The sequence below is a fragment of the Quercus robur genome, chromosome 10 (genome assembly GCF_932294415.1).
Source record: "Quercus robur chromosome 10, dhQueRobu3.1, whole genome shotgun sequence".
Taxonomy (NCBI): domain Eukaryota; kingdom Viridiplantae; phylum Streptophyta; class Magnoliopsida; order Fagales; family Fagaceae; genus Quercus; species Quercus robur.
Window position 1 is genome coordinate 36,674,333 of NC_065543.1, and position 15,469 is coordinate 36,689,801.

The 15,469-nt window shown below is 35.4% G+C and overlaps 2 protein-coding genes and 1 long non-coding RNA gene across 3 annotated transcripts; all 3 read left to right on the top strand.

Annotated features, from left to right (window-relative positions):
* Positions 1-450: 450 nt before the first annotated feature.
* LOC126703279 (protein SOB FIVE-LIKE 1-like) lies at positions 451-1,634 on the top strand. Its single transcript, XM_050402242.1, has 2 exons — positions 451-901; positions 1,013-1,634. Exons 1-2 carry the CDS (start codon positions 826-828, stop codon positions 1,450-1,452), a joined length of 516 nt encoding a protein of 171 aa, XP_050258199.1. The 5' UTR covers positions 451-825; the 3' UTR covers positions 1,453-1,634.
* A 7,950-nt stretch (positions 1,635-9,584) lies between these two features.
* Positions 9,585-11,897, top strand: LOC126704103 (uncharacterized). Its single transcript, XM_050403136.1, has 4 exons — positions 9,585-10,364; positions 10,518-11,018; positions 11,167-11,365; positions 11,479-11,897. The coding sequence occupies exons 1-4, from the start codon at positions 9,585-9,587 to the stop codon at positions 11,895-11,897; spliced, it is 1,899 nt and encodes a 632-aa protein (XP_050259093.1).
* Positions 11,898-12,547: 650 nt separating this feature from the next.
* Positions 12,548-13,090, top strand: LOC126703142 (uncharacterized). Its single transcript, XR_007647947.1, has 2 exons — positions 12,548-12,793; positions 12,893-13,090. It is a non-coding gene; the product is annotated as an uncharacterized LOC126703142 (long non-coding RNA).
* The last annotated feature ends 2,379 nt before the right edge of the window (positions 13,091-15,469 follow it).

A 15,469-nucleotide genomic window follows, 5' to 3' on the forward strand; every position in this document is an offset into this window, starting at 1 on the left:
CATAAAGGATATAGGCCAAAAATTATTTCATTACTACTTTAGCCAACACAACACGCATGCTTCCTTTAGTTGCTACAATATTTATCCATATTTAACATCGAACTCTAATATTGTACTATACAACTTCTAATTAATTATAGGCTTAAATATATAGTTTAAGAAAGCGTTACAAGTGCAAATTTAGAGTAAATAAGATAAAAGTGATAAGAATATCCTTGTTCTTACCCCAACAACACAAAAGACATAATCCTGCTTTCTTAGGAGACAGAAACCAGCAACTTGGACGACAGAAAAGCAGATGCAGACAGATATTTGACAAGTTCCTCTCATACACCTAAACTCCAGTTGGGTTCTATATATGTAATTTTTAACTGGTTAAAAAAGCCTGCTCTGTTTTTTTAGTGACAGCATTAAGAATTAAAGGTGTGAAAGCTAAATCAGGAACTAAGGTCTATTTCTATCTTTATTAAAAATATTGTATGTGTGTGTGTCTTATATTCTCTCTAGTTTTGTAGACTGGGCCAATCTCTGTCCTTGCATTTAAAGCTGCCTTTTTATTAAATGAACGATGCAGAGTAGTAAAGATGATTGCATCTTCTCTTATAAAACCCAATGACCAAGTGAACAACCTCATGTCCTTTCAAATTCAAGGAACTTTGGTATTTATGCCTTTTGTAAGGTGGATTTCACTTTCATTGACAGCTTCTAGCTGTCTTCTACTCAGTGAAATATGAGAATTTATGGTTGTTTAGACTTCCAGGTGGTGTGGTGAGAGTAATTAATTTAAATAGATTGTGATTTTGTGTAGCTTTCATAGTGTGTGAGATGGGTATATCTGTTCCTTTGTGTGGAAAGCTGTTCTGGTCAGAGAGAGAGAAACGTGCATTAGTGGTTTTCTCAGGTATCTGAACACAGCTCACTCCTTAGTTTGCCATTTAGTCAATTATAAATTCTCTTATACTTGACACCTGGGTATTATTCTCTACTCCCTTGTTCTTCTTGCTTCTTCTAGCAATGGACTCTTCCCAAATGTTTGGAGGCACTGAAGAATGCCAAAGCAGTGAATCTGGGTGGACTATGTATATTGGCTCTCCTATCTATGGTGGTGATGATGATGATGATGATGATGGTGGTGATGAAGGACATAGTGATGATAGAAGTGATGATGATGATGGTGATGATGATGATGGAAAAACTGATGCTGATCAAGATGATGATAGTGATGATTCCATGGCTTCCGATGCTTCTTCTCGCCCAAGTCATGCATATGGGAGTGCAAACAAGAAGGAAGAGAAGAATTGCTTTGACAACAAACAACAACAGGAAAAGCAGAAAGCTCAAAAGATGAAGGAAGAAAAAGACCAGAAGATGTTCAGGGCAAAAAAAGCTGAGGCTCCATCTCAGAGTAGTGCCAAGGTCAGAAAAAACATCTGGATGGGCAAAAGGAAATAAATGTTTTTTAGAGTTCTCCAAGTTGTTTTTTTAGGTTAGTAGCTATGTAGCTGAAAATTCTCATATAAGAAGAATAGGCTACAAGTAATGACCATGTATTATGTTTTAGAACTTCTTTATGTGAGAGTTTGAATCAAGAACTAATATTAATGGAGAAGCATAATGCTTGTAGTTTGTGGATATGCCTTCATGTTTTGTTTAATATCACGCGCACATACACTCACAGAACCAAATATGGTTAAATATAACTGATAACAGTAACACCATATGAGAGTGAATGCTTTCATACATTCTGCTTGTATATTTATATGCGAAAACACCATGCACTCGTTCTTAATTATTATACAAGAGCTTCAATCTGTCCACATGCCTATTCATAATTCTCACAAGTCCCAACTGTGAAGATCTTGAAGTATATATGGGTTCACAGGAAGTTCAATTCCAAGTACATGAGCCTAAGTAAGGCTAGTTCTTTCTGTCTGAACTGACCAAATGTACCATATGAAGTGAAAGGAGAGAAAAATATAGTGGCTATATTGTTCTATGGAAAAGAGAGAAGGATATATGTCAAATCCTCCGAACAATGAGAAATATTGATACTGTACTTTTGTTGAACTTAAAATTCTTTGTTGACAATCTATAAAAGTAATCAACTGGAAATTCATGTACTTAAAATCAAAAGACCAAAAAAAATTCATTTAAGCAAATATTTTTAGGATCACGGAGTTCATGATTAAAAGACATGCCATTGTTAGTACCTATATGCTATATTTGAAAAAAATAGCTGGGCAGATAACTGTGACTGTGAGCTCCATATATTTGAACAAAATCTATGTACTACAAGTTCATCCGTGAACGAATGGACCATATAAATATATAACACCTAGATTTCTAACATACAAAGCGACACACAGATACTCACTGAATCTGTGGGACACATTGCCCTCCTTATGGGAAAAAGAGAATTTCACTAATCTGGCCTGGATTTTGACAATTCCTCACTGCCGGGGCCACTCAATGGGGAAGGTTTCTTATGCCTCCATAAACAGTGTACCACTATCACATGCAGGTCCGTGCCACGACCCACGGGGCATGGACAATTTTGCGGGTTCGTACTCACAATAATGCGTATCTTATGAGACTAGCTTCTCACATCACATGAGATTTATACATGTAGGATCAAACATATTATGAGAGAAAGGTCCTACAAAACGTCTCATCATATACCGTTTCATAGATATGTTGTTTTTAGTTATGGTATTTATTAAACTTTAAGGTCGTTTTCATTTTGGCACATTTAGTTTCAAATTTTTTATTTTAGCTGCATTTGATTACGTTTTCATATATTGGCTTTATTATTCGCCTTCGTTAGTAATCATCGTTAAGCGTTTTCATGTTTAACTATTTCATGAAATATTAGTGATCAGGTTACTAGATGAAATTGATGGTAAGAACAGAAATTGATAGCAGGAGCCAAAATGAAATTTTGAAACATAAATAACTAGAATAAAAACAATCTTAAACTTTTAAAAGGAAAAGGTGTACTTTAGACTAAATTTTTTATGCTATGCTAAATAAAATACACAAAATAGTTTAAAGTTTCCTGTACCAAAGCCATTGATTTATTTATTATGACTATTTTCTCATGCCACATTTTAGTTCTTCACTTGTAATTGAAATTTGACTAAAGTTTTAAATATACAAGGTGGTGTATTTTTTTTTTTTTTTTCTTTTTTTGTAACACACAAACATACAACAACAAACCAACTCCAAAACTGCTAGCAGCAGTTAGAGTCGCATACAACGTGGTGTATATGATAACATCACCACAATGAAAATTTTATTTTGGCGTATTGATCATCACTTCAAAAGTAACCAAATCATATGACAGTTGAATGACCCCACACACTTTTCTTGAACAGAGAACTGTAAAAAACCATCAAGCTAGTGAAGGAATCACACGATATTTAATTTGTAACCTGAAGCAAATCACAGTGAGATCAAAACTCACCTCTCTCAGCCATGACAAACGCTGTTTTTTGGGCAAATTCCTTCGTTTAGTAGTGCACCAGTAAAATTTATTATTTATTATCATTTTTCCATTTGTACCCTTGTAGGTTTCGAATACAACTCTTAACTCTTTCCCTGGAGCATACATCCATATAAGCATATTGTCGGCAGCATCATACACAACTCCATATCTATAGCCAAAGCTGCTGTAGATTATTCATTATTCCCATCGATGCCAACAATCATTTCATAGAATATACTCTTTCCATCCGACACTTCGTATCGTACAAAAGGTCTTGAAAATTATAAAACCTTTAGAGTAAAGCTATACGGCACACAAAAAAATTAACATTTTTCACCAAAGTTTGTAACCTTTTATTGTTTCTCATCTGAATTCATTATTGAGATCATTTTTTTACCTACCAGTACAACTAACAATTTGCTACATCAACTAGTGTCAAATTTGTTCAAATTTGTTGTCAATTTTTTTTTTTTTTTGTCTCTAGCTAGACTTTCTCTAAGTTTTAGGATCTTCTGCCACCCTAAACTGCTGTTTTGAGTCACCTTCTCGTTATCAATCCAATAAAAAATTAAAAAAGAGAAGAGTACACAATGATCAGTTTAAAATTTTGGAGAACGCTACAGTGAATGCTGGAGGGAAGAAAAATAGAGAAAAAAGTAAAATGAAATAAATTATGCAAGATTTTAAAATGAAATAAATTATGCAAGAGGTCAATAGGTAATGAAAGTTTATTCGGAGTAGCAGGTAAATAGTCTATAAAATACAAAGTGAGGGGAGGTGAGGTGAGGTGACATTATAATCTAATGCAACGTCGTCAACTAACCCACGCCATCACGTTTTATAATCATGAAAATAAAGAATACTTACCTATGTATGGAAAGCTGAGGTTGGTGGTGTGACACTTTTTCCGTCAGCTTGGTTGGTCAGTAATCTCTTGGAAAAAATTTTGAAAAAATAAATAAATAAAACATTTTACATGAGTTTTTATGTGGTGGGCAATTGGGTCTTCTCAATTTGGGTGGTTGGTGAATTTGAACAACCCTAAATTGCATGTTGTAGGATTCATCCATGCATATTGATGCGTAGATTCTAGAAATTAATGAAATCTTATCTATTTTTAGAAGTATTTTCTCATTGTGGGTGGCAGTTTTTTCTTTGACAATATGGTATTTAGGAAGCCAAGATTGAGACTATACTTTGGGCTTGGAATATAGCCCAAAGGCTATTGGTGAAGTGTGAAAGACCAATTTTTGCTCAAGGTCTGGGTTGTATTTAACAAAAATCATAATAAGGCTCCAAAAATAACTCCTGCACTCCTGCAAAAATAAGTTAGCACAAAGGATGGCCCACCATAATAAGTGTTTAAATAATAGTCCAGCGGTAAACAAGAGAAACGTTCAGAGGTAGATGTCTGGAAAATTAATAAATGTATTTGTATAGTAAAAATTATGCATTGTCTCCGTAGTCGATTAATATAAAAGTGGGCCCGTTATAGTGAGTATGACAGACCTCCAATAGTAACGTTTGATTAGTCAATAAATGTGTTTATATGATTGTTGTGAAATTTTAAAGTACTCGCAAGTGTACGAACTATACCGAAGTATAGTTAGACAAGAACGAGGTCGAACCCATAGGGACTTGAATAAACGTAGGAAAATTGATTAAACCTTAACCAAACTAATCCTAATCTAGTTTAATAAAAACTGGTTTTTTTTGCAATTAAATATACTAAACAAATAATAAAATTAAGCAAATAGTTAAACTAAGCAAAAGATATAAAGCAATAAAAAAATGTAAACAATCAAGAGAAAGGAATTAAGGTTTTGGAATCCGCCTTGTAAATCATATCAGCATATATTTATGATCATTAATTTTTCCCAACCACTGCATGATAATTTAGAAATCAATCTTGCTATCATGGAAAATATCATCATTAAAATCCTTATTTTAAAAATCAAAAGCATGTTCTTCTTTGCTTCTTAAGTATAAAATCAAATCATCAATTGTATCCATAGCCAAACAAATCACAAGATATATCCAATTCTAAAAATCAAATCATAATTGTATCCATTGACAGACAAATCGCAAGTGATATCCAATTTTATAATCAAAAATTAATAAACCAAGCATTCAATTAATTAAGACAAATCCTATATCATGAGAAAAACATGATTGAACTCATATCTAGAATTCCATCTTAGTCAATTGATATGAAGCAAGAACAATTTAAATCATTAAAGAACAACTATTGTGGGAAAAATCAAATCACATAAATATTATTGATAATCGTTAACAAGATTTCATCCTCAATTCTAATTATAAATTTAGCTACTCATAGTAATTGAAAGAAAATACAAAAATAAAATACCAAACATTAAATTAGACAAATAAAATAAAACTAACTGTCATAGAAGAAAACCAAAGAAGTAGCCGCACTCTCTATGTACAGCCCCCAGCCCTAGCACTAGCCTCTCAGCCCCCCTGAATTTTGCCCTAAAGAGTTTTTAAATAGGTCAAGGAATCCTATTACAAGTTGAATTCCCGTTGGGAGAAAATCACAGATTTTTAGGTTTCGCTTAACTGACGGTTTTGGCCCATTTAACGTCAGAATTTGGACTTTTGGTAAACTATAAAGTTGTAGCCCTTTAAGTTAACGTTCCAGCCCAACTTGAATCATCTCGATTGGACATCTGAGTCGAAAGTTATGCCAAAAATACTAATTGATGTGCAGTCTGGAATCCTAATCCGAATTGGACTTGGATTTGGTGCAAATTTCCTTTGATTCGTTACTCCAATTGGACTTAAATTTAATTTTGTTGGTCTTTTCTTGAATTCATGCCTGGCTGGATGTAAGTTGGCTTGATTCAATTGGCCTAGCCCCACTTTGCATGTAAAGCCCTTGTTACCTACAACACAAAGATATTATATAATCAGTCACAACATAACATAAAAGTAAGGCTAAATATGTAGATATGTGAGTACTTTATTGTATATATTTCATGCACATCATATATTTTCCTCATTATTATTAAGTCAACATGAAAGAACACTTCCATAGTATCCAAGACATTATGAACTTCATTATAATAGCAATAAAAAAGGATTAAAGGCTTTATAATTACAAGTAAAAGAGGGAAAATTAGGATGAAATGAAGGGAGAGAAAGACCCCAGCTTAGTGCAGCAAATATTAACCAAGGTTAGGTTCTTATGCCCATGATGGAATATATGGAAAGATGTATGGTAAATGATGGAAACTACTCTTATATGAGTGGGTGAACAAATATGCGGTGATGTGGGAATAAAATGGTAAAGGTACTTGGCTATTTTTGGCCATGGTGGAGAGAGACTAATTGTAGCTAATAATGGGACTTTTATGGTGCTGGGTTTTGTAAGAAAAGGGAATGAATATTTGTGATTTGATGGGTATGGGCATTTATGAACTAAAAAAGGAACTTATTTCTGAATCAAGGGGTGAAAATAGTAAGATTGATGGAGATTTTGAGAGGATTTCATCCCTCCTGATGGGTAAATGGTTCTTTCCTTTTATAGTGAAGCTTAGGGAGCAATTGGTAAAAACCAAAAACATTGGGTCTGATCAGCAAGAGAATTTCCAAAATATCCAATTTGGCCAAAAATGGTGTGAGCTCATTTTTGAATGTTTGTCTCATTTGGGCAATGTCAGATGAAGCTGAAATTCAAAGCATCTAACCTAGGGTTTGGCCAAAAATGGTGTGATTTGCTTATGGGTAGTTTATCTTCTTTGGGTAATGTTCTTAAGTGTTGAGATTTAGAGATTGATCTCAACCAATAAGATCAAGACAAACATAGGGCTAGAACTTGGTTGTTGCAATTAAGATTTGAGCTTCAAAGAGTAGGAGCTATCACCCCAAGTTAGGTGTCAAGCTTTTAGCCTACTTCAGGGAGCTCCGCTAGAGATCTTTTTATGCCCTCCAAACCACATTTCCCTAAATTTCCCCTTTAGGAATTCATGGGCTTGGTTCATGCATTAGTTTTTAGATATTTTTAGTACTTCGAAGCTAATTTGCTAAAATTTGGATGATTTGGTCATGACTTCCTCCAGCAGTAACTGAAAGTTAGGGAGGAAGAATGACATTTATTGCATTTCAACTTTTTGGTGTCAGCCCAGCCTCTTAGTACTGTTCACGTCAAAAATTACAATGGCAGAGAGATTGATAGGATAGGTGGTCAGCTCCTAATTTGGTTTGAGAGCTTGGTTGCTTCTTAAGGTGCTCTCCAGCAGAAGGTAGAACTAAAGAGAGCTCCCCAGCTAGGTCAGTTTGCACACGAGTTGATTTAACTGAATTTCATGTTGGGCTTGGCCATGAGAGCTGAGTATTTTGATGGGCCTCTGATTTGGTGGTTCTCTCCACTTAGGCATATCCTTTTGCCTTCTAATTGTGAGTCCTAAAAAATGGACAAAGCTATCATATATTGACATGATTTTTTATTCCACATGGGTTTAGTTGTTAGTAAAAATTAAATGTATTCATGAGCTTTAATAAATATTTATGATAGGTTTTGGATATTAATTTCCATGGGTTTTAAATAACAATATGTATGGTTTCTCATAATTTTTGCCATGGATTATTTTGTAAATGATATTTTCTTTGGGGCTTTTAAAAATAATCTCCAATGTTTCTTGTGAATAATATTTTCCATGAGTTTTAATAGAGACAATATCCATAGGTTTCAAATAAAATTTGGTAACAACCACTATAATGGAATAATGTGATATTCTCATCAGTTTTTCTATAGATAATCATAATGGGCTTGTAAGGTGAATAATTACCATGAGTTTTAGAAATAAATATTATGAATGTTGTGATATAAATAGTGACCATGGGTTCTAATTATGTAAATTCCATGGGTTTATAATATAGTATGAAATAAATAAATGTCAAAAGTCTAAAATAAATAATCATAACTTTCTATGGGCTTTTATATTAGTAACACAAATTCATAATTCTTCATGGGCTTGATATATATTTGCCATGGGTTTTGGAAAAATGAAAAGTGGTAAGTAACATAAATAGTTACCATGAGTATATAATAAATAAAGGAGAAATTGCAATTTACCAACCTGTGGTTTGTCCCATTTTAACAATGTCCACCCGTAGTTTAAAAGTTGTCACTTAACCCACCTGAGGTGGGCTCCATTAGACCCCCGTTACCCACCTCTTCCCTTTCCGTTAGAAAATCTCATTTACTATATAAGCCAAAATTAGAACACAATTAGAACCCTAAAAAAGAACCCTCTGCCCTTTCCCTCTCTCTACCTTCGAACCCTCAAAAATCCCCAATCCCATAATCCCCAATCCCATAATCCTTTTCTCTCTTTACTTTGATTGCCAAAGCTTAATCCTCGAACACTTGCATACAAGAAGGAGGTGTGCTGAAGTAGAAGCTTGGGTTTTCCTCTATATCAGGTATGAAATGAGTTTCCATTGTTGTGTTTATTCTTTTTCAATGTGTAACGATTGATGAAGGTGATTCAAATTAAAGTTTTTCTGTCATAAAATTAGTGGTTTACCATTGTTGGGTTTTGTTCTTTTATAGTTGACATTAATGACTGTGGTCCCTAGGAATATTTTGGTTAGATGCATCTTTAGGTTGTCTGTGGTCCCGGTTAGATGCATCTTTAGGTTGTCTATGGTCCCATGGAGACAAATTGTTTAGTTGGTTGTGTTTCTTATCTCTGACCCCACGTTACTTGGTGTTTGTTGTGCAACTGAAATTATTTTGCTTTTGTCATTGTTGTTCTCTATGCGTGTGTTGGTTATGTATTTAATTACTTTTGTTTGTGCATGTGTTTTAACTCCTGCATATGGCTGCTGAAATTCATTTTAATTTTATCATTCACCATAGTGGGAATTTTGAGTGGAACCCTAGTTTAGAGTATGTAGGTGGTGAGGTATCTACAATGGCCAATGTTGATCCAGATCTACTAAGTCATTTTGAGATATAAGACATTTGTGCTGAGGCTAAGGGACCCATTAACAGTAGGATTTATTATTTTATACTTGGTGGTGACTTAGAGTAAGATTAAGGTTAATTAATTCAGATGAAGATGTGACCTACATGTGTGAACTACATACTGAATGGCCAAAAAATGAAATCACACTTTATGTAGAACCTGAAGTTGAACCAATTGCTATTGAAGAACCTATGGTTGAACCAGTTGCAGTAGACCAGTCATGGGAAATGAATGATGAAGATGATGATACTGATTGTGAGGAGGTGACCAATACTGTTAGATCATCTGTGGTTGACCAAAATGATGTTAGTGCAGAACTTGTAGAGGGTTTAAGGGATGGCAGTTGTGATGGAGCTGTGCATGTGGATGACCATGCTACCCATGGACAAACTGTTGGTAGTGATCAAGCTGTTCATGTGGATGAACCTGATTGGCTAGATGAAGGGTATGAAGGACCAGATTATCCTGATGACATATTTGGTGCTCCTGTGCCCAATATGAGAGAGCATGAAAATGATACTGAAAATGTAAATGATGGAGATGGTGTGAGAGAGACAGTTACAGATAATGGGGAGAGACCAGAAGCTGCTGCCAGTGATCAAGCCGGTGATAATAATGATTGGGCTAAAAAAGCTCTTGATGATGATGACACTAGGAGCATAAATAGTTCAAAGGATGAGGATGAAAGGGCGAGATGTCCAGAGTTTAATGAGAAGACTAGCATGAATAACCCAGAGTTATGCAAGGGTATGAAGTTCCCAAATGGGAAGGTGTTTAGGGCTGCCCTGAGGGAATATGCAGTGAGGAAGCCTGTGGACATTAAGTTCAAGCTTAATGAGAAGACCAAAGTTTCTGTCCATTACAAGTATGAATGTAGTTGGAGGGTATATGCATCACAGATTGCAGGGGAGTTAACCTTCTAGATAAAGACCATGGTTCCAACTTGTACATGTGGGAGGACATTCAAGCATAGCCAGGTCACTTCTACATATGTGGCTAGGAAATACTTGGATGATTTCAACAAAAACCCTGATTAGGCAGTTTCTGGTGTGAAGTATCGAGTTATGCAGGATGTGTATGTGGACTTGAGCATAAATCAAGTGTACAGAGCTAAGAGGAAAGTTAGAGAGTTCATACTAAGTGATGAGAGGTTGCAGTATGGGAAGCTTAGGGACTATGCAGAGATGATAAGAGTAACTGATGTGGGGAGTAAGGTGATTTTGCAAACTGAGATTACTGAGCCTAACACACAACCCAAGTTCAAGAGGATGTATATGAGATACAATGCACAGAAAGTTGGATTCTTGGGGGGGTGCAGGCCACTTGTAGGATTAGATGGTTACCACTTGAAGGGCAAGTTTGATGGACATTTATTATTAGCAACTACAAGGGATGGGAATGACAATATTTTCCCTGTTACATTAGGTGTAGTTGAGCAAGAAAACAAGGATTCTTGGGTGTGGTTTTTACAGACATTTGCAGATGATATTGGGAGGCCAGATGAGCTGAATCTGGTGTTCATTTCAGATAGGCAGAAGGTAATACAACAATTCACTTGTTTTTTGATACTGCTGTTTGTTCTTAATCATTACATTTATGCTTTTTGAAAGTTTTGTTTTTTTTCTTAGGCAGATGGTGTTCATTTTTGTTCTTTGGATTTTTTTTTATTGTATTTATGATAACCAGGGATTGATACCTGCCATGGAGATGTTGTTTCCAACAGTTGAACATAGATTTTGTGTGAAGCATATTTACAACAACTTTAAGTTAAACTTCAAGGGTTTAGAATTGAAGGCTGCATTATGGAGGTGTGCTGCAACAACAACAGTTAGAGAGTTTGAGAAGAGAATGCAAGATATGAAGGAATTGGACAAAGAAGCATGGAGTATCTAGCAGACATCTAACCAACCCAATGGACCAAGTCACATTTCACTCCAAGGGTCATCTCTAATTGTTATGTGAATAATCTTAGTAAGTCATTTAATTCTATGATACTAGAAGCTAGGGATAAGCCTATCATTTCCATGCTAGGGTGGATTAGGGTTAGGTTGATGACTAGAATGTACAGTAAGAGGTCTGGGATTGAAAAATTCACTAGTAACATATGTCCAAACATAGTGCAGAAGCTTGAGCAGTTGAAAGTTAATTCTAAGTCATTTTTCGCTATTCCATCGGGATGCTATATATATGATGTTGATAATGAGTATGAGAGGCATGTGGTTAACCTTACAAGAAAGTGTTATACTTGTAGAGTTTGGGATTTGACAAGAATCTCATGTAAGCATGGTGTTGCAGCAATCTATAAGAACTTGGAGAGGCCTGAAGATTATGTGCATGCATGCTTTAGAAAGGATGCCTATGTGGGTGCATATAAGGAGATGATTACCCCATTGCCTGGCCAAGATGAATGGGTTTAAACCAACCTTCCTACCCCTGTTGCTCCAATTGTGTACAAGCCTGCAGGCAGACCACCAATGAAAATGAAGAAAGATGCAGATGAGCCAAACAACCCATACAAAGTTTCTAGGTCATATAGACCTATAAAATGTGGGTTTTGCCATCAGGAGAGGCATAATGCAAGGAGGTGTAAGACTGGAATAACTGGTGAGACACTATGACAAAGGAGGCAAAGACTCGAGAGGCAAAAAAAATTTGTAAGTAAAGTAAGAATGTGTTCACTATGACAATTATATTACAAATCTATTTCTGATGCAAGGCAATTCTGTTTGTAGGGACAAGGAACAAGCAGCCAGCCAGCCAATCAACCACCTAGGCAACCACCAAGGAGGTTTGCAAGGCAACCACCCTAGTTTGCCAACCAGGCAGGTAGGCAGGCATGCAGCCAGCCAGCCACCTAGGCAACCACCAATGAGGTTTGCAAGGTAGCCAACCACTTAAGTAGCTAACCAGACAACCAATGAGCAAGCAAGGCAGTCAGCAAGATTAGCAAACAAGAAGGCCAACCAGGCAACCACCATTCAAGCAAGGCAGCCACCCAGATCTGCAAACAATACAGCCAATCAGCAAGCAAGGCACCCACCTGGACTAGTAAACAAGAAGGCCAAGCAGACAACCAGTCAACCAACAAGTGGGTTAGCTAGCCATTCAACAAGAAAGCCAACCACCCATCAAGCAAGTCAACCAGCCATAAAAGCAGCCACTAAGGTAGCCAACTGAAACATCTACTTCAGCTTCAAGCAGACCACCATCATCTGTAGCAGATCCAGCAAGTAAAGCACCCACAACTCAATGGTTCCAGCCCATCTCTTGTACTCCTAAGGAAACATGGGACACAAGAAAACCTCTATCTCAGGTATATACACAAACACAAACACAAACACAAACACCACCCTTTATACTTACATAAAATACTGGATTAGATCTTGATATGGAGTTTCTATGTATTTTGCAGTCTCGAAGGGGGTTGGTACCACCAAGGGTAGTTGGGAGCAGTCATCTGTTCTCATATGGGAGAGGAGGTGGAATAAGAGCTGAGGCATCTGGTGCAATGTTCTCAACAGGCAGGGGCAAAGGCAAGGACAAGGTATTTGGGAAATGAAGATTGGAGAATGTGGAAGCAGAAATTTTACTTTACTTTACTTTTTTTTGTTATTGTGCTTGTCTGATAGTGGCATGTCAACATTTTTTTGTTTTTTTTGTTATTATGTAGAACTTTATACTATAAAGTTATTTTGTTATTGTCTTAGTGGGGACAGAACCACCTATTATGTAGATGTAATTTGCCAGTGTTTAGCCATTAATGTTAGGTGGAGTCCACTTGTTTTTGAACAATGCTTATTATATATAGTATTAAATGGTACTCTTGGTTAGATGAAATTTGATAGTGTTTAGCCATTAATGTTAGATGAAATTTGGCAATTTTTGAACAATGCTTATTAATATATATGTATGGAATGGTCTTACTTGAAAACATACTTCTTTATGCTTTTTCAATTAATGTAAGCAGAATCTTGTGGGGTGCATGTCCTTTCCTACCCAATTGATGTACAACATACACAATCTTTATAAAGAACAGGTTGCATATCCTATTCAAATTACAAGAACACATTACATAAATAACACATTACAAGGCAGCATGCTCTATTCAAATTACGAGATTACATTACATAAAGAATACATTACACAAACAAGGCAACATTATACATTACATGAACAAGGTAGCATGCTCTATTCAAATTACAAGATCATATTACATAAAGAACACATTACACAAATAAGGTAGCATTACATAAATAAGAACAAATTACATAAAGAACACATCACATAAAAAAGAACACATCACATAAAGAACAAATTGCATACTCTATTCAAATTAACAACATTACATAGTGCCAAATACATGGAATACACTTGTCAAAAGTGGGGGTATCTAAAACTATACAATAACTACAACAACTTGCCTTCAAGGCAGACACAATGCCTTTGTTCCAAATTCTCCCATTCTACCAGAAAATACATAAAAAATAGCAAAAACTCCCATGACACAACAAGTGCAAATTTGTACTTTTGTAACTTCTCTTTAGCTATCCTCTCTCTCACCCTAGCTTTTTCTTCCCTTCACTTGGCTTTGTTTTCCCTCTCAATAGCTGCTGTTTCCCTATCAATAGCCTCATTTTCCTTTTCCTTTTCCTCTGCAACTCTTGCTTGATTCTTGTACATGCTGAATCTTGCAAGGACAATGGGTGCAACTTTGGATCCATGCTTACATGTTTTGCCATCCAACCACCTAAAGTATTTACAAGTAGGTTCATCATCCTACAAACAAAATCAAATTAGGGTTATTCATAAAGCCAACAAAACCAAAAAATAAAAAAATAAAAATAAAATAAAAAAATTAAAAAAAAAAACTAAAAAAGGAAAAAAAATATGAAAACCAACTATTACTCACCACATCATAGTAGCTGCACCCATAAAACCTTCTCCCAAAATTGTTCAAGGTCAGAGCAGTCTGTAGCCGGCAATTATCAGCAGAGCATGAATGGTAACTGGAACCCGAGTAATAACTTAAAGAAGACATGTTCGGGGATTAAGCTTAGGCAATCGGAGTACAGAGGGAAATGGGTTTGGGGTTTTTTAGGGATCTTGATATAGCGGAAATGGGTTTGGGGATTTTTTGAGGGTTCGAAGGTAGAGAGAGGGAGAGAGCTCAGTCCTTTTTTAGAGTTCTAATTGTGTTCTAATTTTGGCTTATATAGTAAATGAGATTTTCTAACGGAAAGGGCAGAGATGAGTAACGGGGGTCTAACGGAGCCCACCTCAGATGGGTTAAGTGACAACTTTTAAACCACGGGTGGGCATTGTTAAAACAGGCCAAACCACAGGTGGGTAAATTGTAATTTTCCCATAAATAAATCTCATGGGCTTAAGATAAATAATCATAACTTTCCATGAGCTTTTATATTAGTAACAAAAATTCATAGTTCTTCATGGGTTTGATATATATTTACCATGAGTTTTGGAAAAATGAATAGTGTTACGTAATATAAATAGTCACCATGAGTTTTGTAAGATAGATTCAATGGGCTTGTAATATTATAATAATGAGTTTAAGAACTTAAAGCATTGTTCATCATTGGACTTTAAGTGAAATACTTGTGATATAGTATTTTGCCAAATATGATATCCTTGGGCTTTTTACTAAATAGTGCCAAGTAGCTAGCTTAAGCTTTTAATAATGTCAACGTAAATTGGACTTAGTTAAATAATGATAATAAAATTGGATAATATATGAGTTTTTAGGCTTTTTGTGATGGTTTATATCGTGGCCCAATTTAAATAATGAGATAGAAAATATTTGTAGGCCAATGAGATGAAAAATATTCATGGAGGCCCAAAATAATTTATGAGTGATATTTTGGTGAATAAATAAATAGGATTAAATAGGATTGGAGCATGTGGCATGAGTGAAAAAAATGTACCTCAACACTCATAAACTCTTATCTCTACCATTATTCATTTTCAACTAAGA